Raw genomic sequence first — 23870 nt, 5'->3', positions numbered from 1 at the left:
ACTGCCTCAAGCGTTACAAGGCAGTGCGCGATTTACACCAGAACAGGAAGGGCTCCGCTACGTCGATGCACCTAAATTTCCAGAAGACGCTAATTGAAGCGTCCACCTCCCGCAGACATCCGTCTCGGCCTTCCCTCTGCCCGCACGGCGCTTGCACCGCGCCAGGCAGCCGTCTGAGCCGGCCTCGGCCGGGCGCTGCCACGCGGCCTTTTGCTGGAAGAGCTCCTCCATCCTTCACCACAGAGGACGCTGGAATACTCCAGGGCATCTCTGTGTTCCATTTTCCCCCATACTTTAACTTTTGCCAGGATCTTATTCTGGCATAAAGGCAGTCATTAGACTGCCAGGCAATGAGAAGATGAATTAAAGCCGAAAGTAGTACTTTTATCCCCTGCTTTACTGTGGAACACGCAAATCAGAAACACAGGCTGAAGAATTCAATTTAAATGACTATACCAATAAATGGCATGCTCTACAATTTGCCTATGAAATAGCCAATTGAAGAGCAATCTTCCTGAAAATTATCCTTTTACTTTTGAGCAACACTTCTGAAATGTCATAAAAAGTCTGGTAAAATATAAGAGAGACTTGAAATTCAAAACTTCTAATTCTTATGGGAACTGTTGAAATTTCCTTTCGTTATTATTTCTGACGAAGCCTTCATATTTCAAAATTTATTCTGCATAAAATCATTTTTAATACATCTTGGTTTTATTTTAAAATGTCTATTTCAAATTGTAAGATAAAATAAAATACACCTTAAACTTGTTTAAAAATAAAAACATGAGATTTATCATCTAAGCCTTAAAAATCTTTTTCTGTGAACTTATACAGAGATAATCAAGTTCCTGTGGAATTTTGATTAAATGTCATTTTCCAGAACAATAATCCCCTAAACACTACAGCAGCTCTAGGAAAAAAAAAAAAGTAGTATTAGCAGAAAAAGGCTAGTGTAATTGCTTTACTCATAAAGACTGTTTTAGAATGAAGGGAAAATTTTCAAAAAAAAAATCATCATTATCCACTATTTTAATTTTTCCTTTATACAAGTGCACTGTACTCTCTAGAGTACACACAAGCACTTTCTGATTATTCATAGAAGAAGATCTTAATTCTCTCCTGTTTTGGGAAAGACTGAAAAAGCAGAGGATGACGATATGGGAGATTAATTAATAAACTTCTGGCAAAAATAGTTAAAACATTTTACCCACATCTGAATTTTAAAAATCCAATTTAATCTAGCCACTTCTGCCATTAGAGCCAGGAACAAAATTTAGACTTACCTTTTGCTGTTAGATCAGAATGCCACCAACTGCATAGATTAAATTCCACAAGGAACCTAAACAAATGATTTTTCATATTATCCCACAACATTTCCAAAACACTAAACTGTCAGTACTCCAGTACCATTAACCTTATTTTAAATACGAGATAACACAAAACTGACACTCATACTGCTGGCATAACTTTAGGGTTATTATCTTTTGCTATGGTCATATTTTCACTGGGTTGTATCTTACCACTGAGAAGTTATTCTGAAATTAACCCTATCAATAAATCATAGATTTACCTATTATTAATCAGAAGCTCTTACTTGAAGTGTCCATTAAAATTCTCAGTGCACAGCAGCCCGCAGTGTTTTCACTGTTTACCATTACTTATAGCTATTCTCCATTATGCAGTATATTTTGACTCTAATATTTTTAATATTTTATTCTGTTAATAGAATAATATATTTCTAACATTTTTATATTTTTAAAATGTAATCTTTCTGGCCATAGTATAGAAGTATAAAATATTTTTCTTATGTTACTTCTGGATCTAAAATAATAAATAATATTTTATATCTATTAGCAGCAAAGGTTTGATTAACAAGTGTCTAATCAATTCTAACTAGACGTGTAGCAAATGCATGTTCCCACTAAAATATACTGCAATTTACTTTAAAGAATGGACTGAAACGTATCAGTCAATCAGTTGTCACTGTAAATATAATGTGAATTGAACATCCAGTTTATCATATGGACACAAAACTATAATATTTTTAAACACAGAAGATTTCTTACAATTTTTGAAACTGTTATGGATAGCAACAAAGTCTCATTTTAACAGGATTTCTTTTCCTGATATATACTTTGAAAGCTCAATTTAAGATCGATCTCTGCACACTGGCAATAGTCATCCAGTTAATTTTCCTTAAATCTTATTCCAACCTTTCTGATGAAAGGTCATATAATTTGCAATTAAAAGAAAATGGCTACAAGAAAAGACTAGTTCTATTTCTGGAGATAAAATTCACTTAAATCTACAGTTCCACTGTCTGATAACAGCAATAATAAAATGTACAGATTAATAACACAAAATACATTCTAAGGCTTCCTTCTCATCGTATGATATTTCCCTGTGATTTCTTAGGCAATCTCTCTTAAAGGCAACGCTCATCATGTATTAACTTAAATCATTAGAACTACTAGAGAAGGTAAAAAATTCAACAGCATACACAGAGTGTACCTTGATCTGGCACACGCTGTAAAGGGTCCATCTCACAGAAATTTATGAAATCACAAACACCACAATGAGTCACTGTAACAGTTCGCTATATTGACAACAGCCCACCCAAGCAGCATTACAAACAGCCAGACATTTCTGTTAAATTTAACAGTAACCACAATAATAAATTTGGTTTGTATATAGCAAGCTGCTAGACTCACTAAGCAAAGACATACGGATATAAGTGATGGCCATGAATAACAGAATAAGGGTTGCAACTGTGCATTCATAAAGTCAAAATTTTCTCAGATTTTAGTAATGCTAAATTGGAAAGGAAAAAATGGAAAAATATTACTAAATTTAAAATAGTATAACAGAACAGCACAATGTAGGAGAAAAGAACAAATATTCATCAAGTTCTTAATAAAATTTACTTACAAGACAAGCTCAGTCATTATCCATTTTACTGCGGCAAAGAAGGCATTATAAGGCTGAAGAGAAGCAACTTATTTAATAAAAAGGCAAAACATGCAGTATCTATACCTTAACTGAATTCTCCATGTAAAGACAATGTTATGGATATTCAAATGCATGGAAAGCATGAGAAAAAGAACAGTAGCTTTTTCTTAAAGATTAAAAGAAGGAAAAAATATAATTATTGTATTGAATAATAAAACACGTTGTCATGAAATTTCCTTTACATGTGGTCCTCTACACAGATTATCATTATAAAAAGGAAAGTTTTGCAAATGATTCTTAAATATTTAACCTCTAGGGGTTCCTATTTCCCAGGCTATTGCTGGAGGAACAGTTCTGGTAGATAATATGAGCTTTTCTTAGGCTGCAGTTCACAGACTTGCCTCTCTATAATGTAAATCTATATTCATTACCTCAGTCTAATTAGGCTAGGGAAAGCTTCTGAAGTTTTAATTTACCTAAATGAAGTTATCTGTGTCATACTGAAGGCCCAGCTGTAAGCGGTGTAGGTAATTTTAAAGATTCTTCTCCCTTCTCTCTGTTTTTCTGGATAAGACCAAGTAAAGCAAATACTTAAAAAAAAACCTGTGTTTAGAGAATTTCTAAGGTATGTTGAATATTTTATTTTTTAAAAGAATATCAGTCGGATTATTCATTTTGAAAGAACCTCGGGCAGGCAAGTCAGCTCCCATAAATCTGAAAAGAATAACCTATTCTTGTTTCACTTGCTTGTGGCAGGGTCTTTTGGCTGCCTAAAACCTGCCAGTTTATTTTTTAGATCCCGCATGAACAAAGTGTCTTAGCGCGCGTAAGCAGCCGCATTGGCTTTAAGGGAACCGCTCGGATGTTCAAAATCACGTAAGGAGGGGGCTGAGCCAGCAGCTCGCCGGGGCAGAGCCGCGGGCCGCTGCGGTGTTCGGGGGCCGCGGCGAGTGCGGGGCCGAGCAGCTCGCAGAGCCGCGCGCCAGCATCGCTCGGCGGCGGCAACCGGCGGAACGCCTGAAACCTGAGACAGTCGCCGCTCTCCCCCGTTAAGGGCTGTCTGGCAGGAAAAGATGAACCATGTTATTACACCCAATAGAAAGAGGTATGACAAGGCTTTCCTAGAGAGGAGAAGGAAAGAAGATTTCAGCTCTTGGGGACGGTTTATTTATTTTCTTTCCAAATCAGAAAACTTGAAATCTTCCGTACAAGTAACCGGAAATTTTGTTCTGAAATAACCAAAAATCACCTACTTTGAAGACGGTGCCCACTTTTGTTTTGGTAATGGCAAATGATAGAGTAAAATAATATATATTTAATGTAAAATATACTACATTTTATAAAACTAATGCTTTTAATATGAGAGCTAAAACAAAATGAGGCAAACTCTTTCAACATAACTGCAACAAAAGATTTCAATATTTTAGGACACAAAATGAGAAAAAGAGGGTTTTTTTGAAATTTTAGTGGAAAAACTTTTCACGACATTGAAATCAAGGCATCCTTATGAAATGTGATTTTCCTAAGACAGCATTTTCCACTCAAAGACTGTTCCCTCAAAAACTGTGACCGGTTTTGTTCTCCTCATATATTTAAAACAACCAAGGCAAAGGAATTGACCTGGGTGACTCCATGGCACTAATACATTTGTAACAAGGTAGTTAGTAGATTTTAGACTAATTTTAGTAGAAATCAGTAGATTTCATGGAGAGTTATCTAGGACTTGAATAAATTAAAATGAGAAACTAAGTAACAAAGTATCCAGATATCTTTTAAGAAGCAATGTCATACGGTAAAGAAAGGGACCAGATTACCTATAACTCTTGTCCATGTCTAACTTAGCTTTTTAGCCCCACAGCCTAAAACTCTGTGATAGAACCAGGAATCAAGCCCTGGCTCCTGCTTTGCACAATTTTAGCAGAACGTTGTGAGAGACCCTCTAAAAGTCATAGTCCTTAATGCCTAGGCTCCACTCCCAGACTGTTTACAATCAGAAACAAAATATTAGTTTCTTAACTTTTTAAAGGGTCTCAGCTGGGTCCCCCTGTCTATACCTGTATTTGTACAGCCATAATTCTGAAATGGAAAGATAAACGTCTCTGAAGAAACATGGTGCTTACGTAGAAAATGTGCCGAAAGCTGCCCAATAACCTGATCTACACGTGCAAGGCTGTGGAGTAAAACACAGAAATGAACTACTTTTGAGGAATCTAGCCCTACCTGTTTTTATTGCAAGTTCTCTTTGTACTTTCTCTGTAGTCATGATTATTGGAAGTGAATGAATCAATGGAAAATAATAAACTATAGCTCTCCCCATCTTTCAAGGTGAACCTGACAAAAACTCCCTTGAGATTTAAAAGGAAAGTTTGGCTGTCTTCAAAAACATAAATAAAGAACATGTTCACCACGTCTCTGGGTATCCCACAATCACTCCAGAGTTTTTGTGTTTTTTTTTCCCAGTAAACAGAGCGTGGGCAAAAATTGAAATAGTGAAAATCTCTTGGATAAAAGCCTGCTTGTAAGAGAGAAGTACTTCAGCTCTGCATGCTGGGTGCTTATGCAAGCTGAGCTGAAGCCCCAAGCCTTGGGATGGAAGGCTGCTACTAACAGTTTTAATATATTTTAAATTTTTCCATGCAAATGTGGTTCACAGCATCCTGTATTATTTCGCTGCAAGTTAAAGACCCATTGCACAGCCTGGAACTTATGATACGGAGAGAGTCTTTTTTTCAGGTCCAGGCCTTAGCAGATAACAGACAGACATGCAGTAAATCCATATTTGCAGCTATTTCAAAAACACGTGGGATCACGTAAATGAAAACATCCCCAAATGCCTATGATTATTAAACAAACCATAGAAGCTCTATATTTATACATAAGTATAGATCATAGAAGCTACATATTTATAGATTTTGGAAGTTGCCAGAACTTAGATATTTATCCAACAATTTACATAACTATGTGTAGACTTAGTTTTTCTAGCTGGAGCCTTGTGCATTAAAAAATATCAAATGCTAGATAACTTTTCTGGCCTGGTAAAGTTGTTAGAGTATTTTGGTGCTGCCTTTACCTACGAATTTTTCATGCTAAAACAGTCATATATTTGTTAAAACAGTTTCTTTTTAATATGGAGGCACTATAGCTTATCTAACACTTTATCAGTTCAAACTGATATAGTAATCTGTACAATGTATAAGTGATTATAAAGTGCCCTTAGAGTTATTAACTCCAAGTTATTAACTTAAGTTATTAATTTAATATACGATCTGGCAACAAGCAAGCACTACCCTTGCCAGACCCAGCTAGACTCTAATCAGGCCTTGCAGAGGAACAGAGTTTGTATTCAGAGCTAATTAGAAGGCAAGGGACTAAATGATCATTGAAATTCTACTTTAAAAGATATCTTCTTTAAATACTTGGGTAAATGTGTTAAAAACATTGACTTGTGTTTGCTCGGTAATTGAACCAATTCTTTCATAAAACAAAACCCTCAGTTTTTAATTTGAATTGCATATCTCCATGTGTGTATGTGTTTACATACTGAAAATGTATATTTGGTTCCAGCCTCCCAAACACGAGCATCCGTATGGGACAAAGGACATTCTGACATCGCCTCCGAAATGGTGGTCCAGTATTAAAAATGATTGTATAAGGATTTGAACTTGTAAATGCTTAACATTTTGCATTTGTTTATAATAAAACATTCCTCTTATGCACTATAATAAACACAAGAGCTGTAAGCATTCCAAATTAAAATTATGGGCTTACAATGGCCATGATATATTTGCAACAGTTTTCTTTGATGATTGCATGGAAAGGTGCTCAGAAAATTAACTATACTTACGTCCAGTAAGCTATGGGCACTGTCGCTACTCTCTTTGTTTGTTCTACACATGGCCTGGTAGTCATAAAGTGTAATTCTACAGAGAAGAACAGAAAACTGCTTGACTAAAAGAAGAAAACACACTGGAATAAAAATGATGTTATGGAACAGTCTGCCTGCAAAGTAGACAGGCAAATAAAAACTGTAAGGGTGGTAGGGAAGAGAGGGAAAGGGATCATTAAAATACTTTACACACAAAGGAGAATAAAGGTAAGAAACAGCGTGGAAACTTTGTAAGGATTTTATCGGACTGCGGAACAAAGCAAAGGCATAACTGGGAGAAGAGAAAACAGGGAAGATACACATACAGTGTAATACACAACGAGATAAACAACGCAAGGAGGAAGAGAATATACATTCAACATGATGCTTAAACAATTGGTTCTGGACTGAGCGCAGCACATTTAGCCCCAGAAAGTGAAAGAACCTATGCATTTGAGGGGCTTCTCACAAGAGACCACGCTTGAACTCCAAAAAATGCAAAAAGACACTTCTACTGTTCTAGCATCTCAGTGCGTAACTGATTCGTAAACATGGCATTTCTCCAAAGGAGAGAGAGGGTGAATGGCAGTGCATTCGCTATGCAGACAATCGGAACAGGATGGGTTTCCTTTTGCTTCTTTTAATGAGGGCAAAATATTCCACGTCAGATAGCTGCTGTAATTAACATATGCTAGAAGCCTCCTCAGATGCATAGTTGACAGGGAAATTTCTTTCTGCTTTTGATTTTACTCATCATTGACACACTTTAGAGATCTAAATGTAAAATCCAGAACTCAGAGATAGTATATGGAAATGTGATTATTTCTCTAAATCTGTCTGTCCATAGAACAATTAAGTGATTATATACATCCACAGAAAAAGCATTTAACATCTGTAATAGATGTAGAATAGAATCTTTATCTGATAAGTTGCAACAAGTGTAAATATATAAAAGTTACTAGTATTATTTGAACATATCCATTTGACTTTTGCATCATCGAGGGCAAGGGAACACAGCCGGACGTAAATGGTTTTAAACGTATGAGATGGGACTTCAATGTTTTGTGGTGTGTGCCTTGCTTCTAAGTGAAGAGGAAAGGAGAGCACACAAATTCGGCTATGGAAAGGATGTCCCAGAAGCTGCCAAAAACAGGTCATGAAATGCATTCAGCATCACCAAGAGGCATTCTGCACTGCATGCCATGAAACGTTGCAACCTGTACCAATAAAAGGTTGTAATCCATACCGGTAGAAACTGTATATAATTGTTCTGATCTAATTTTGTGACAGCAGCCATCCCTAAAAGCTTCTTTATTATGCACTACATTTTATTTTTGGCTCACAGGCACAATATCTAAATATATTGGCTCTTGCAGCTTCAACTAACCATTTAGTACATAGTCACACCGCTTACATGATTGACTTTATCTTATATTCGGAACAGAAATGGCTAAGAAGCCATAGTTTTCTGGACTGGCAGAGAGAGGCACATGGTAGACAAACGCATAACTAGAGACCTAAACATGGGTGTAAGTTGAACACTGACCATATTTGGCAGAATCACGCCCACAGCCAGATCCGCGCACACAGATCTGCCAAGACAAACAGAGCAGTACATGGTGTAAGCTGTGCTGCCCGTACGGCATGCAGTAATACACCACTTCCTCCTTCCTCTAGCTTTTTTTTTTTCCTCCCCTTAACCATGGTCAGAATCCAGCCCCTGTAATGTAATCTCTGCACCTCAGCCTTTCCACTCTTGGTGTTAGCTCGACTGTTTTACTCCTCTAGATCTAAGGACCATGTTGTACGTCCACAGGGACCTCCTAGCGATGGCAGCAATTGGTTAGTGCCCAGGCAAGGACGGTTCACAGATTTTAACTTGCTCTCTGCAGAACAGTCAAGGAAATTTATGTTGTTCCAATGGTCCCACCCTACTTGATTCACTAGCTAGTGTTCGGAGTAGAATAGCATTTGGTTTGGTCTTTATTCTTTGCAAAAGATTTTTCAGTAGAATAAGTTTGGTGACTATTCACTTGGTATTTGGAAGTGCAATCATTTTCTCAACTTTCAATTCCATCCACAAGAACAGCTCGGTTAATCTGTGGGCTTCTTTATTCTGTTAAGAGGTATTAATCAAATACCATTATAGTGTGTCATTTGGAATATCTGATATAATTTCAAATTCAATTTTACATATTGGAAAAAGGCTTTTCCCCCTCAATATTAATATTTGTTAGTATTACATTTATTGAGATATAATAAATAGTTTCTTTAAATGCTCAAAGATAAAAAGCCATAAAAAGATTGAAATATGTACTCACACAAATAATCATAAACACAATTAATATTGCACCCAGACATGCTATATTATATTTTTGTGGATTGTCTTATTGTACTGTAGGCAGTATACAACAATCTCAGATTGCATTATGAATAAGAGGAACAAAAATATTAAAATATATGTAGTTAAATACAATTGCATTTAACAAGGAAAGAAATACTAAGTTTTAAAGTGATGGCAGAGGGGAGGAGTTGTAATAAAAAACTCAAAATCATGGTGGAACACTGCAAAAATTGCTGTTGTTTGGCTATGTTTGAATGTCAGCAGATGACAGTACAATAAATTCAAAGTTTTAGTAAATATATCTAAAGGTGTTGCCGGTGTGAAGATTCTGTTTCAGGAACAAACCAGAAAATAGATAATGTATCAGGGTAGAAAAAAAATGGAGCGAACATTTAGAAGGTACATGCCAGGCATGCATTTCTGAATAACAGAAGTCTGGAATAAGTTCTGCTTTTCGAACAATGCATTTATCATCTCAGTGATTTTTGAAGTGGGTAGTTTCAACACCTATCTGAAAGTTTCTAAAGATAATTCAAACAAGTACAACACAGGATGTGCAAATTATATCAGCAAAATCATTGCTGCCAAACATTCTTACAAAGACCTGATTCTTCCCCACTAAAAGCAAATAGGAATTTTGCAATACACTTTAAAGATCGGTGGATGAAACCCATAACTGTGCTGAAATCTGAACACTGCAACATATTGAATCAATTTTGGACTCTCTGTCACTATGAACGATATTAAAGCTCCATATAAATGGGTTCCATGGCATTTACAAATTCAAATACAGTTTTGTTTGGGTTTTATTCTTGGAAATGTAATAGGAAGGTAAAAGCCTTCCAGTCCTATTCCTTGTTAAGGCTACTGCAGTACTGGTAGTCAAAACACTGGCCGAAGATACTGTGGTGCTTCTGTGTCCAGGTGTCATTTCTAGAGTGCTATTTTATTGCCAATGTCTTTCTGAGATGTTATAAAGTAAGCTCTCCTGTCATTCAGACAGATTTAACTAACTGTTGCAGAAAGAAAGGCTTCCAGACTGCCCTTTTTGAAGTGACTGCATTACAGTTTTAAATACCTGTTTGCAGCTACCTGTATCCTGTTCAGCTGACTACGGTTAGCGAACACGATAATTGCCTGCTTCCCGTGATCTAAATTTAAGGCCGTCTGTATGCCTCAGCACACGCTGTGCATTGCAGCACTTCCCAGGAGTGCTTTACTCCCGCTGCAGACAACACGCTCGAGACCTTCGGACATCACCACGCTGTTAACTGCCCCTTTTTACATACCTCATCACTGAAGTCCACAGAAAACTGCTTTCAAAAGCGGTCATAAGACAGATACGGACTATTTGTAATAATCTTTAAGTAATGGAAAATAATTCCAACCCTTCCAACAATTAAATGTGCACCTCCGCTGTATATATCTTCAGGGGCCAAACACATTTTAGCGAAAACCTTTTTACAGTCAATTTCCTGATACAGTAAATTCCAGTCCTGTACTTTGCAACGTACTTACAACTGAGCACAAAGCTGGTTCCAGAAAACGAAACTTCTAAGAACTACGGGCAGCACAGCCGTATTAACAGATGCACTCTTCGGCTTTCAGCTAGATTTTCAGCATATGTGTGAATTTCTACCTGGTAGTGTAAAATGTCATAACTGACACTTATAATAGCAAAAAGATCTTCAGTGCATAAATTTCAAATATTTTTTCATCGGTTCAAGATATTTGGGGACATTCATAAAATTTGTAGGAATAACAAGCTTAATATTGTTCTGTCTTATCATGGAAGTAAACCTCAGTTTCATAAAAAAGGAAGAAATGCTCAGAAAAACAAGCATAGGAAGCTGATAATATAGGAAATCCTGCCCTAATTATTGACGCTATCCTTTACTCATTAGTCTAAGCAAGAACGAATGGTGAGTACAGCTCACTTCTGATGGAGCGATGTTCATTAACTCAAGCACGGATGGGCAACCTGTCCCACATTCTCGCGGCGGGGGAGGAACAGTACTGAACGGTATCAAGAGTAAACTAGTGTCTTAAATCTAGAGAGGGTCCTTGTGGGGAGATAGCAGGACACTGTAAGAAAACCCACGCTGTTGCTGCTCTGCTTCTCCTGCCTTCACTGACAGATGGATTATTACAGTGTCCAGAAGCTGTCAGTCTAATACCTTTCACCACCGCTAAGATCAAGGAAAAGAATAAAAGTAAATTACAGAGTTTGACAAAACAGATTTGTCATCGCTTATCCTTGACTTTAACATTCAACTATTCCTAATTGCCAAGATGCTGCAAAGCACAGCATTTATAAAAATGACAACTCAACCTGTTATTTTCAGCATATTGAAGGATGACCCATTTACACAGCACACATCTGGGGTCCTCTTTAAGTGGGTAAAAGTATTCCCCTATAGCTAATACACTGCATGAAATTGGTAGTAAAATTTACAGACACATAACCTTTAAACTATGCCTGAACTCAGTTCTGTAACAGGTAATTTTAGATGTCACATGGACAAAACACGAGCAGAGAACATGCCACACAGCAGTGCCAGAGTTTCAGAGCATAGGTACAAGATATGCATCTGGTAAATGCAAAAAATCAGAACAGGGCTCTTGTCACTGGTAACGTCAACAGGGAAGCGACAGACTCCGTTCTGTTCTTTAGTACCTGCAGGCAGCGCGCAGTTAGGAAGGAGGTCTGCTTGGGCTAGACAGTCTGCTGTCTTCCTTTCTGATACTTATTCCATTGATGAGAATGGAACATCATTCTTTAGGGCAGTACAGCAAAATATTATTCATTTAGAAATGAAAAATCAAGGACACAGGCTTCAGACATCCTCTGCAGTGCATACGATGGTTCATACAGCAGACAATTATTGGAAAGAGTCTGCTCGTTTTCCTAACTTGAAGGTCTTCTGCTTGCCCATGCAAAAAATAAAATGCAAATGCCTGTTCACCTACCTGACACATTTTTGTGATATTTATGTCATAACCAGGGAGTATATCTTGGGCTTACTTTTTCTTTTACTAAGTAAATCACCACTAAAGATAGGGAAATGTTGAATAGTCTAAGAACTGCGACATCGCAGTTGGATTTATATAGCTGAGAACAAATCCACTAACTGCATTTTGAATTGCCCCTTCACTCAAAGCACTGGTCTTCTGCAGAGAATACATCTACATTCATAAATATTGTCAAATTAAGGGAAAAGGTCATTCGATTTTTTAAAGGTCAAAACAATGACTGGAAAAATCCACATGAAAAGAAACAGAACTTCTAAATATAGCAGTGTCCATTTAACACCTTCAAAAAGATTAGAGAACATTTAATTAAAATTTATGCTTAAATACAAGTGACCTAAGCTACACAGAAAAATATCCTTCATTTGGGGGCTGTGCTGCCTCAGTGGAAATTAGGAACCTGTTGGTGATCAAATAGTTACTGTTTTCATGATCTGGCTTTAATAATGTTTTGCTATTTGCAAGTAGCTTAGCAAAGAGCTGAGAATTTTTTTTTTTTTTATAATCTTCTTAAAACCCAGAGGCAAAACACTTGTTAGGTTTTGCTTCTAAAGCAAATCAAGACAGAGAGATGAAAGCCTGCCCCCGCGTGTGCCTATTTTGAGAAAGCAGGTGAGGGATTTGGGATGCCGTAAGGGCGCAGCCGGCACGCGATGCTCGCTAGGAAGCGCGTGAGCAAAGGTAAAGGAACAGAGCAAGGAAAAGCAAGAAGCAAGGGAAGCTCTCAAAGCGGCCAGAGCTTATTCCAGTGAGCCTTAGAGCGAGGAAAAGCCGGGATCAAGGTGCCCACCACCGAGGTCCTATATCCTGACAACATGATTAAATCTCAAAGCACAGATCCTTCTACAGAGGCCCAACGATGATGCCTGGCGGAAACAAAACTGGCGAGAGGAAATGATGCTGCTTCCATATCTGCCTTATTTTCTTGCTTAGTTTTCCTCCTAGTGGAAAGTATGGAGGTGTATTTAAGTCAAGATACATTCAATTTTCTCCAGATTTATTCGGTTAGTTTCTTTTGGGATCCCATTGCTCCTACAGCCCTTAATTTTCCGATGTTAATGTTTTTCTTTTGATTTTCATACTTCCAGCAACTAAATAATTTTTATCATTGCTTTTATGTGCTGCTAAAACTACAAAGAACTATAAAGAGGCCCTTTTTTCTAAGTTACTACGTGCTGCAGATACTTTCCTTAATTAATAAATGAATCTTAATTTATTTAATAATGAATTTAAATCGTATTTTAATTATTGGACTGTGGGCAATATTCAGGATCTAAGATAAACATTATTTTGCTAAATGAAATTCCAAAACGTCACTTTGCTTTGGAGGAACTGGTATCATGTAATTTTTTTCCTAAATATGAAGCCCATAAAGTAACAAAATATGCATACATATACATATGTACATATCATTCAAAAGAAGAGAAGTAGTGAGCTTAAAGAAATTAAGGGCGGAAGGAGGTATTTTAAGTTCACTTTAAAAGATAAACAGCAAACATGAAAATTGAATTTCAGCCTGTTGCAGGATGAAAAGCAATATAGTCAGGAGCAAACAACCCCCTTTTGTTTAACACTTCCAGCCCAATAATCCTAAAAAGAACTTCTGTATCACTGCAAATTAATAGTAGTTGAGAGAACTCATAAAGGGGTTATTTCATTCTTTTAGTGGACAGAGCGCCTGAAAGCTGGCATGAACCAGCGAGGTGGCAGAACATATCTGTACTCCGAAAGGAGGAAATGTCTCCCATCCCCGTGGTTAGTGGGGACGTCAGTAAAGTCCTCTGCAGCGAAGATACAGGCACCGTGCAACCTTCTACTGCTAAACTAAATGACAAAAGAGCAAAACCAGGTCAAACAGGACAATGCTACATAATTCACCTGCTGGAGCGTAGATGCCATACAAGAGGCAAATTGCGAGAAAGGCTGGCTCTGGAAATCATCAGCATAAAAGCCTAAAGATCAGAGCTTGCTTGCTGGTTTGGTCTCTGTTGTAAGAGAAGCAATGGCAAGTATAATGCGCGCAGTATCTATAGTAACTGCTTTGTTATGCTCTCAGCGAAATGGTACTGGTAACACAGATTTCGCCACTGCACCATTCACTGCTTTTTTTTTTCTTATTCCATATAAAATAAATTTCGGAAAAACAAACAAAAAAACTAAACAAATTAATAATCTTTAAAATACAGTCTATATGTGTGATTATTTTTCGTTAGCCACTAAAGATTTCTTCATATCAGTGGAAGAATTTATTTTAAAGGCCTCATCTAGCACAGACCAAAGAACGTCTGTTTGCTGCTGCATTGAGCTATCTGCTGTACAGCCGGAAAAGCAGGTGGCTCATTTAGCGCAATTACAGCGGTTTGATTCTCTCCCATTTTTAACTGATTGGCAATGGCCAGCTTATTGTGTTTAAATAATTGGCTCGTTGTATTTACATTTTCTTTTGCATGCCGCTCAGTTGCACGGAGCTAGCAGCTTCATCACCCGTGAGTGCCTCCGAGCTCCCGACCGACCGGCGGAATCACGAGCCAGTGAGCCATCCCAAACTGGCGCCCCCATCGCCTGGAAGGGCTGCTTCAGCGACGCAGCCTTTGCTTTCTCAGCTTTGGTCCTACTGCCACCAGTTGTCCAGCAGATACTCTGCTTAGAATGCCTTGCTAGGCAGGGCAAAAGAAAGCGGGACAAATTAATGTGCTATCCCTTGAGTTTAACTGCATGTTTTTGTTTGCATTAAATAAAATGCTTCATCTCTGGTATAAACAAGATCTTTTCACTACAGAACCCGTTTTATAAATAGGTATTACTTCACGTCCTTTAACAGTGTAGGTAAAGAATGTAGTGCTAAACACAGAAAGATTGCCACCCTCAGAGAACGAGGATTTTGGATGATTCGCTGAGTGCTAGATCTTTCCATTTCAGGCCAGTCATTTATTGGAAATGGTACTCAGCTATAATGCACACAGGCAGTGCAAAAAGCTTTCTGCCTTTGAGAGACTGAGCTGGTTTATAAAGGAAGCGCACAAACCATCTCTTTGGAGAGCAGCTCTATAGATCCTCACATGCAATAACTAAATTCAGTGCTTGATGGGAACAGCGATGTGTCATCTTTCTATACTAGAAATACACAGGAAAATAAAAGGGAAAAGTATTACGTGTATGTACTGCAATTCTCTCATGCTCTTACACAAGTTGTAAGAGGATGAAGGGGTAAGGAAAGGTTCTTAGGACTGTGTGAAAGCCATGAAAACTCCAGTACTGAATTAGAGGTTAAAGGGAAAAGTCCTTTCTTACTTCCCTAGGATGCATAATTCATTTTGACGGACACACAAAATCATCATTAGTTTTTATTATCATCATGATGATAACACCAGGTCAATAGTCACAGCAATGTTCAAATGTGAGTTAACATGTGAGTGAAAATGAATTAGTGACAGATCATTCCTTCCTTTTAACAGTAGGATGTTTTGCACTGTCTGGTTTGAGCAATCTCCAACTTTTACAGGTCAAAATATTAAATATTGCATTAATGACTTGCTTTAGAGCCATTTAAAATCACTCAGTAGTACATATGGTCCAATCCCATTTCCACCTGAGCACAGTGGGAACAGGAGAAGCACGCAGTTTTAGCATCATACGCCAATAAGCTGTTCTTTTACCAAGGAACTCACTGCAGGCTGAGCCGCCAATACTCCTGACATTCAGTGTGCATGGCATCAAGTTACACTAAGACCATACAGAGGAGAAGCATAGGCAGAATCCGGCCACTCAACCAATCATGGGCTTCTTTCATGTGACTTTGGTTTTATTTATTTTATTTTATTTTATTTTTGCAAACTTTTTAAGGGATAGAGAGTGTAGTTAATTCTTACCTCTTAAAGGAGCCCATGGTTAGTAATTTGTTCATCACAGCCCCTTCAACCTCACCAAAAAAGTAGCCAGTCTGCAAGGAAAGAATGCAAGAAGTTACCAGAAGTGTGGATAAATGGCAAAACAACACTGGATGCAATTTAAACTGGCATATTCTTGGATCTGACCAGAGTGGCTTTGACAGTTACATAGACAGGTTTTCAGGACTACTGCTACAGAAAAACCGAAGAGGACTTCTCAGTCATGGCAAGGGATGGAGATTACATTATTACCCCTGAGCAGATGTGAGAGCCTATACTATAGATTGAGTACATTATATAACATCTAATATCAGAAATAAAAGCCATCCAAACCTAAAGCTCTTAAAGGAAACACACTAATCTGATCACAAACCCTTGTGATTAAAATGTTACTCAAAAAAATATAAACAGGTTTTGAAAGGATTTCATAAACAGTCATAAAAAAGCATTGTTTATAATTCCTGCATGACCTGTTTAAGGAGCTGGAACAGTACATTTCATCAATCCTATAAATTTTAGCTCCATTCAGAGTCATTTCATACTTAAAACCACTCAGTCTGATGAATTACCCGTTTTGTCCTTGTTCAGTATATGTGGACTAATAAAAATAAATCTCTGTTGAGAAAACAAACATTCATGTTACGAATTTGGTATGTAATGTGGAAGAGACTCCATTATCTGCAGCCATTCATACGACATTCAAAAATCTTGCACGTACAGCATTTTTTCTAGTTTGGGAAGACATTTTTTATTTTAGGGCCTCAGCTCCCAGAAGGATTGGGTATGTTCTCTGCATTGTTTAAAGGGAGAAATCCCACAATTTATGGGGGGAAAGGGCACTGCGCTCTCGGATTGCATGGATTCCATAGGCTTGGTATGAACTAAACCCCAACTCCATTACGAGGAACTTCGCTGACCTCAACTATGCACCTGGGAGTTCGCAGGCAGAGAAGTTACTGCTCTAGCCAAAAAGAGGCATTCCTCCACCTAAAGAGCAAGCATTGCCTTCTTTACCCAGGGGAAACTTGGAACATTCTCCAAAACATGCGGGTGTGTAAAGTTTCCTAGAAGCAAGAGGAACATTTGTAGTTTATATGACTAAAAGCACTAACTTCAATAGCCCTAGCTGACTGATGAAGAAAGATTATCCTAACTAGGGGATAGGCAGTCAGTTAATGTCAAAAAGCCCAAACCATAAAAGACTAGTATAACTTCAGATAGCAATAAACCTGATTTATCAAGTTGTGCTTCAGTCCTATAAAGATATTTCAGTGACAGTTCTCCCCACAAAAGTTCCATTTGTAAATATTAGTTCTCTCCCAAACCATTAGCTCTCAAATTGTTATTAGTTTTCTTACTACATCAGGATTTAGTTATAATTCAGATGAAGAATTACATTGCCCATTTTCAGGAAAATAATTCCTAGAATGATTCAGGTCATTTTTGGCATTTCCACAGAAATGCAGTGCAGAAACAACCTTAGTTAGGTGAATAATTGATAATGTTTCATCCCACTTCCCTATGCCTCCCTCTGTTCCCAGTAAATATAGAGTGCAATACATACATACATGTCTGTATGTATATATACACGCACACAGACATGTATGTAGTCATGCATATATGTATGTACATATGTATACACACACATATATTAATGAACATATAATTATAAAAATATTAGTATAATGTTTTATAAACGTAATTAAATACAGAGTCAACTTTAATGACCAGCTGAGGCTTAGAGACCTCATAATTAATTGCTGAGTTCAGCAGCAGTTAAGCAGATAAATGTTTTTAAGGAGCTACCAGTGCTGGACATGGCAGAACCGGGAAAGAGGATCTAATTGTCTCATTCTGTGAAATGCCAGGAAGGTTTTCTCACTAAATATGTGCTTTGGGAAGCGGTGACATAGGAGCCGGAGCCTGCAGACCTTGTCAGTGGGGTTACTGTAACACAGACATCACCTGTTCCTCGACCGTCCACCAGCACTGTGTGATTCCCAGCTCTTTTCTCTTAGCCCAGAAAGCAGACACAAGCACAGCTTTTCTTCTGGACTCACATGGGCTCGATGCTGCACCAGCCCTTGGGCAGGAACAGACATTGCTCCAAAGAACTTAGAATCTAAGTCATGACACATTTCTAGGCTAGTTCTGGTCCAACAGTTGTCCATCCTATGTTCTTCACAGGGATATGTAATGGCTAGAATCAGGTAACCTACCAAAGGAAAAATCTCTTCCTAATCATATTCATTGCCTTTATCCAACTACCAATTAGCAAATCAGTTCCCCAGTCAGAATTAACTAATTGTGAAAATTAGTTAAAAAAAGGGGGGGGGGGTGACCAGACAAAAATGTTTAAAATGGACCAAAGTTATTTTACAATGAGAGTTATTTCCAGGTCATTGCTCATCTATGTAGAAAATAATACAGGTTTGATAGATAGATACAGAAAGAAACAAAACAGCCTTGTTTATTACTTGCTAATAGACTTTTTAAAGTCTCAACCAAAATGTAATTTTTGCAGCAAAGGAGAATGGGAGGAAAGGTTATCCAGACATTTTTGAGCTATGCAAAGCTGAAAAATATCTGTATTTTACCTTCAGAAGTGTCAGATGTCAAGTTGCATTAATTCAAGCTTTTAATTTAAAAGTGAAATGCTCAGTGTGGCTTACTTTTTGACATTCACCTAGAGTTTTTACCTCCTCTCTGATCGCTCGTTTAAGTCACCCCGAGCTCTTTCTGATAGCTACGTTTCTCTGCAACCAACCCAGTCATAACAACTCCAATCCACCTAAGGGCTAAGCAGGAGCATGGATGTTCCTGTTCACAACCCCACAGCACAGAAGTTCAAGTTCAGACGTTTCTGGCGAAATCGGGGCACAATCTCAACAGTTTTCGGGCGAAAGTTAATGAGGACGGAGGCGGTTTCCGCACAAGGTCTGCAGGCTTGAGCAATGATACGTCCACTTTTCACTCGTTTGTCTATGGCGTCAAAGCAAATCCACGTTTCGAACGAGCCCGTGTTAATCACAGTCCCGCTCCCGTCTGCTGTAGTGCCGAGGGCTCAGTTTTAACCCTTCCGTGACTGCAGTCCATTGCAGAAAAAGAAACTCCTCAGCAAAGAGTTCTGGAAAATGTCATTACTGCAAGTTTGAACGTAAGAGCTCTCTGCCCCCAGCCGCCTCCTTCTCTCTCCCAACCTTTCCATGTGGTAAAAATGCCACAGGGAATTTTTCCTGGGGTAAAGATTTCTCAGGGAAGACAGACACTTCTGCAGCAAAAAAGCCCTTTAAACAGAACATTTACGAGTTCAAGAGCTGACCCTGCCCCACAGGGAGAAAGAAATTGAGCTGCTCCGAGAGACAACTTATGTTCTTTGTTGAAAGAATATTTTTAATCTTATGTTACTAATTCCTTAACATTTTACAACAACAGCCCATTTAAAAAACAAGTAACTTTATATAAATGTGTTACATGAGACAGTTAAATAAAAATCTTTTGCTTACCTGTCTATAGTCTTCAGACACTAAAATAAATCCATTGTTATCTATCAGGTAACAGTTGATTGCCTGAAAAATAATAAAAATATAATTTCAATTTTAAGTCTTAAGATACAACAATTTTATTACTTAGTTTACTTCAATCCCAAGTGCCTTTTAAATGGATAAATGGCTCAAGACTTCTAAGTGAATGTACTCTCAAATTATGCATTATTTCATTTAATTTTTATGCATTTAATACATGCAAAACAAAACAAAGGTGTGTATAGAAAAAGAGGACATAAGACAAGCATAAAAGAACCAGGTCAGTGTTTTTATAATCCATTCTTAAAAGTATTTGCTCATAACAAAGTTTGGAAAGGTATAGACCCTTGTTGCTCCTGATGGCTTGTTCTGCGTTTGGAGAAAAACATCAGCACAATGTCATTACACTAACGATGTATTAATGAAAACACAGTGTCAGCCTGGAGGACCAACAGGGGACAAGGTAATATTTTTTAATTTGTTCAGAGGGGGAGGGGACCAGAAACTTCTGTAAAAGAGGCCCCATAGGTCTCCTAAAGCTTTTCAAATTGTGTTTTTAATTGGCAACTGGATTCAGAGGTAGGACTGTTAGCTTTTCGTAGGTCAGACGTATAAACTATATAAAACAAGGTAAACCCAAATCAGTGCTTCCCTCCATACATGCACGCACTATTTTAACCTCAAGTGAATTACTTGCTACAGGCAAAGTTTTAATTACTGCGCTTCAGAGTTTAAACATAAGGTTCAACTCAAACCTTGATATTACTCAGTTTCTCTTCATTATTGCTAAATACCTACCTCAGTGTTAAATCTCTAATGTATTTCTATCATTGGTCTAAATCAGCAAATATTTTACCATTGTTCCTTAAATTTTCTGTGACATTAGTGAAAAAAACTCTGGGCTCTCAGCATAGCAATTCTCATAGTTTTGCTTTTAATTTAAAGCCATTCTTGCCACGAACGGGCTGAACACAGACAGGAAGAAATTGTTTTCTACTCTATTCTGCATGTTCAGCAGAATATCTCCGCAGTTTTAGAGAGGGGAGCAGTTCCACTGCAGCAGTAACCGTGCAGGATGCTGTGAAAATGCAGCCTGAGCGCTCAGGGGACGTTTAGATGTGTCGGATTCCTGTTCCGGCCACCTATTAGTGCTGCTCTGCGTGACCAAAGAGGAAGGGAGAGTTGAAGAAACGCTGGCTTGAAGTTTAGCTTTAAAAAAACCCAAAGAAACCCAGACCAGGCAAAAGTCTGGAATGGACGTCATTCCCTGACGCAAACGCAGGACATTCACCCTCATATGGGAAGCTAAGCTACAGGCACCCCCAGGGGCAGAAAACCTGTCAAAAAGGAAGTTAAAACAACTCATTATTTCCAACCTTCAGTCTTCTAGAAAGCCAGAAGCTGGCAAATGCAACCTGAAAAGCTGAAGGTGCTGTCAAAGACTCGAGCAGAGCTAGCACATTCGGGAGAGGCGGATACCCGACCTCGGTGGCGCGTGAGGGGTGGCATTTCAGCAGGACGCTGTAGCGCCAGGACACTGCTCTCCTGAAGCCCATCAGAAACCTCCCACTCGCTTTAATAGGAGAGGAGCTAAGTCAACGAAGAGCTCTTTGGAAACTCTCCTCCTCAGCTCGCTCTTTGCTATTAATTAAAAAGCAAGCGTGGCACAACCTAGGGGATGCACACTCGCAGTCTTCATGCATGAGAAGCGAATCAAACAGTGCTTTAGAAACAATATTTCTCCACAGCTTATAAGAGCAGTTACGCTGGACAAGAGAGAGACTAGGCTTCATTGCATGTTTATGGATTCCATGCAGTTGGGAAGACTGCCAGGATTCAGTAATTAGTAGCCATGTTTCAAATCTCTAAGCCATAGTTATCTGCTGGCATTGTTCAAAATTTAAATAGATATTAAGGCTTTAGCATTACTATTGGAGACGGGCATAAAGCAATAAGTGGGATCTACAGCTTTTTGGAGGTGTGTGAAGATAACAAGATTCGTATTTCAAGTCATTTTAGAAACATTAACACAAGCAAAACGTTCATTCAGAACTACATTTATCCACCTACTTGCCAGTAAGCTAAATAACTCTCTCTATGCAGCACTACATTAAAGAAACATTTTGTAAATGAAATTTAGCATTGACAAAGGACAGCAGGGTGCAACTACTTGTCCAATACCTTAGCATGAATATTTCAAATACGAGATTAATTCATGGGATAATAGCATTTGCTATTAGTGTGAAAGAGGTTTAACTCGCAATGATTCACAGGTGTTGGAGGTGAACTAAGCGCTACAGGTTTGCCCAGAGGTTCGAGTTCCGTGAACTTGAGATTTCAAGGGGAACGTTCCATAGGTGGAGGGTCCCTGAGCTTGTAAAATAGAGTAGGCATGAAGTCCAGAATAAACAGAGCAAGAATGTTGACTGAGGCCTGAGAACACATTTGGATTACAGTAACTTTGATCAAGTTCAAGTCCTCTATGTATTTTTCAGAACTCTGGTGTATAAGAGCAGTAATGGAATGTAATATGGGTTAATAAACCAAAAATGAAAAAGAAATAGAAAATTAAACTAAAATGTGAGACATCAGGAAAACAAGAAGAATGAGCAAATACAAAGCTCTCTAAAAAGAGAAAAACATGAGATTTGCAATGAATGAAGTCTGCCATACCACTGCATTTTGGAATCAGTTAATTCTCTGCATGACTACTGTGCTATTCCATTTGCATTAACTTCATCTCCTAATACCTGTAAATTTGTACAATAACCATTCAAGAGATATTTTCTTGCCATTGAGAAAAGATAGTTGTGAAAGTTAATAGATTCAACAAGAGGATCTGTGACATCTGATAGAATCCTGTCAAAAGACAATATGTTTTGTCATTAAAAAAAAATTTTTTTAGATGCTCTAAATCACCAAAGTTCACATTACTGCTAAATTTCTCCTGTGTGTATGTGGCTCCTGCTGGTGTCAAGTGAAAATAGCTGAAAAGCCTTTAAACAGTTTGTGTTTTGTTTGCATATACATGTAATACCAAAAACATTTCTGCCTGAACATTTAGGAAAGTACATGACTATTCTTATTAACTACCAATGTGATTAAAAAAAAGAAGTATAATGTTTCTGGCTGCTGCCTCTTGGAAACTTTAACAGTGTCTACTCCCTTCTTAGTGATGACGGACTAAAAGCATTTTTGCAGTAACAATAATATGCCTATAATTCCTGTTTTGATGAAGCAGTTGAAGCCCTTGCAGCAGGAGCGTGCTTAATGCAAGAAATTAGGTACCATTACTACTCTGTCACAAAGGCTGTTGCAAGTGAAGGAATTAATCCCTGCTCAGCCTTCATTCCTAATGCACGGCGGTCTCTGCTAAATGACGCGGCGATTCTGCACGGCGCTCTACCTTTAGCCAGGCTGCCTGCGGTTACACTTCGCAAGCGGCTTGGCTGGGAGTGGAAACCCATTGATGAGAATATTTAAAGGCGCTGGAAACAATTCAAGGTGAAGTTTGTACATTAAGTCTACAGTAAGCTGGCACAAATCTAAGAGCGAAGAAAGGCCAGGAAACGTACGAAATTTACACTTCTACAGACCTCGATTTTCAGCAGATGCTGGCTCACTCTTAGGAGGACGGGGCAATAAACATTGTGAGCTCAGCTTAAAATTTGTTGAAATGCAAATGACGGCGTGGAATTAGACCTAAGCAAATGAGCCTGCAGCTCTAGCAGGTACTCATAATACATGCATGGAATCTCCTTTTTGTTTTTAATTGCTTTATATTTGGAAAATAAAAGCTCACTGAATGGTTAAAAATGATACAAGCTTTAAATGGAAGAGTCTTTATAGTTGGAAATGCAAAAGATTCATTGGTTCAAAAGGTCCATTTCATTGCCAAAGATGGCATAATCATTGGACTTTTGTGTTTTGGCTTTCTACAAATACTTTTTTCTTTTATTTATTACTATCTCTTATCCTCCATCTGTTAGATCCCAGGGTCCTGGTAAATGAGTTATAGTTTGCTGAATGATTTGCTAATTTGCTGTACTGAAGAAATTAATGGTGCTCCATTCTTATACCTGCTTATGTTTTAGATTCTGTCTTTGTCCCCAGAATGGCTTTTGTGGTCTGAATCTCATATGGAACAGTCACCTATTTTAAAAAAATTTATCACTGCACCTATATACTGGATGCACATTTCAATAAAGCATATGCTTCGATGTCACAGTATATGGGGATATGAAATAGAATCCTTGAGGTAGTATTGCTAA

The 23870-nt window shown here is 38.0% G+C and overlaps 1 protein-coding gene across 1 annotated transcript in view; it reads right to left on the bottom strand.

The window, feature by feature from the left end:
• LOC112971748 (voltage-dependent calcium channel subunit alpha-2/delta-3) overlaps positions 1–23870 on the bottom strand; it is a 187307-nt gene that overhangs the window by 22695 nt on the left and 140742 nt on the right. The window contains exons 20-24 of the mRNA XM_026077430.1: positions 19582–19644; positions 16058–16128; positions 6794–6869; positions 2929–2981; positions 1284–1339 (exon numbers count right to left, since the gene is read on the bottom strand). Coding sequence (XP_025933215.1) covers positions 1284–1339; positions 2929–2981; positions 6794–6869; positions 16058–16128; positions 19582–19644 — 319 coding nt within the window. The remainder of the gene's footprint in view (positions 1–1283; positions 1340–2928; positions 2982–6793; positions 6870–16057; positions 16129–19581; positions 19645–23870) is intronic.

This window comes from Apteryx rowi, unplaced genomic scaffold (genome assembly GCF_003343035.1).
Source record: "Apteryx rowi isolate R43461 unplaced genomic scaffold, aptRow1 scaffold_452, whole genome shotgun sequence".
In the NCBI taxonomy this organism is placed as follows: Eukaryota; Metazoa; Chordata; class Aves; order Apterygiformes; family Apterygidae; genus Apteryx; species Apteryx rowi.
The sequence above is the reverse complement of the archived record's forward strand: the minus strand, read 5'-3'. Positions and strand labels throughout refer to the sequence as shown.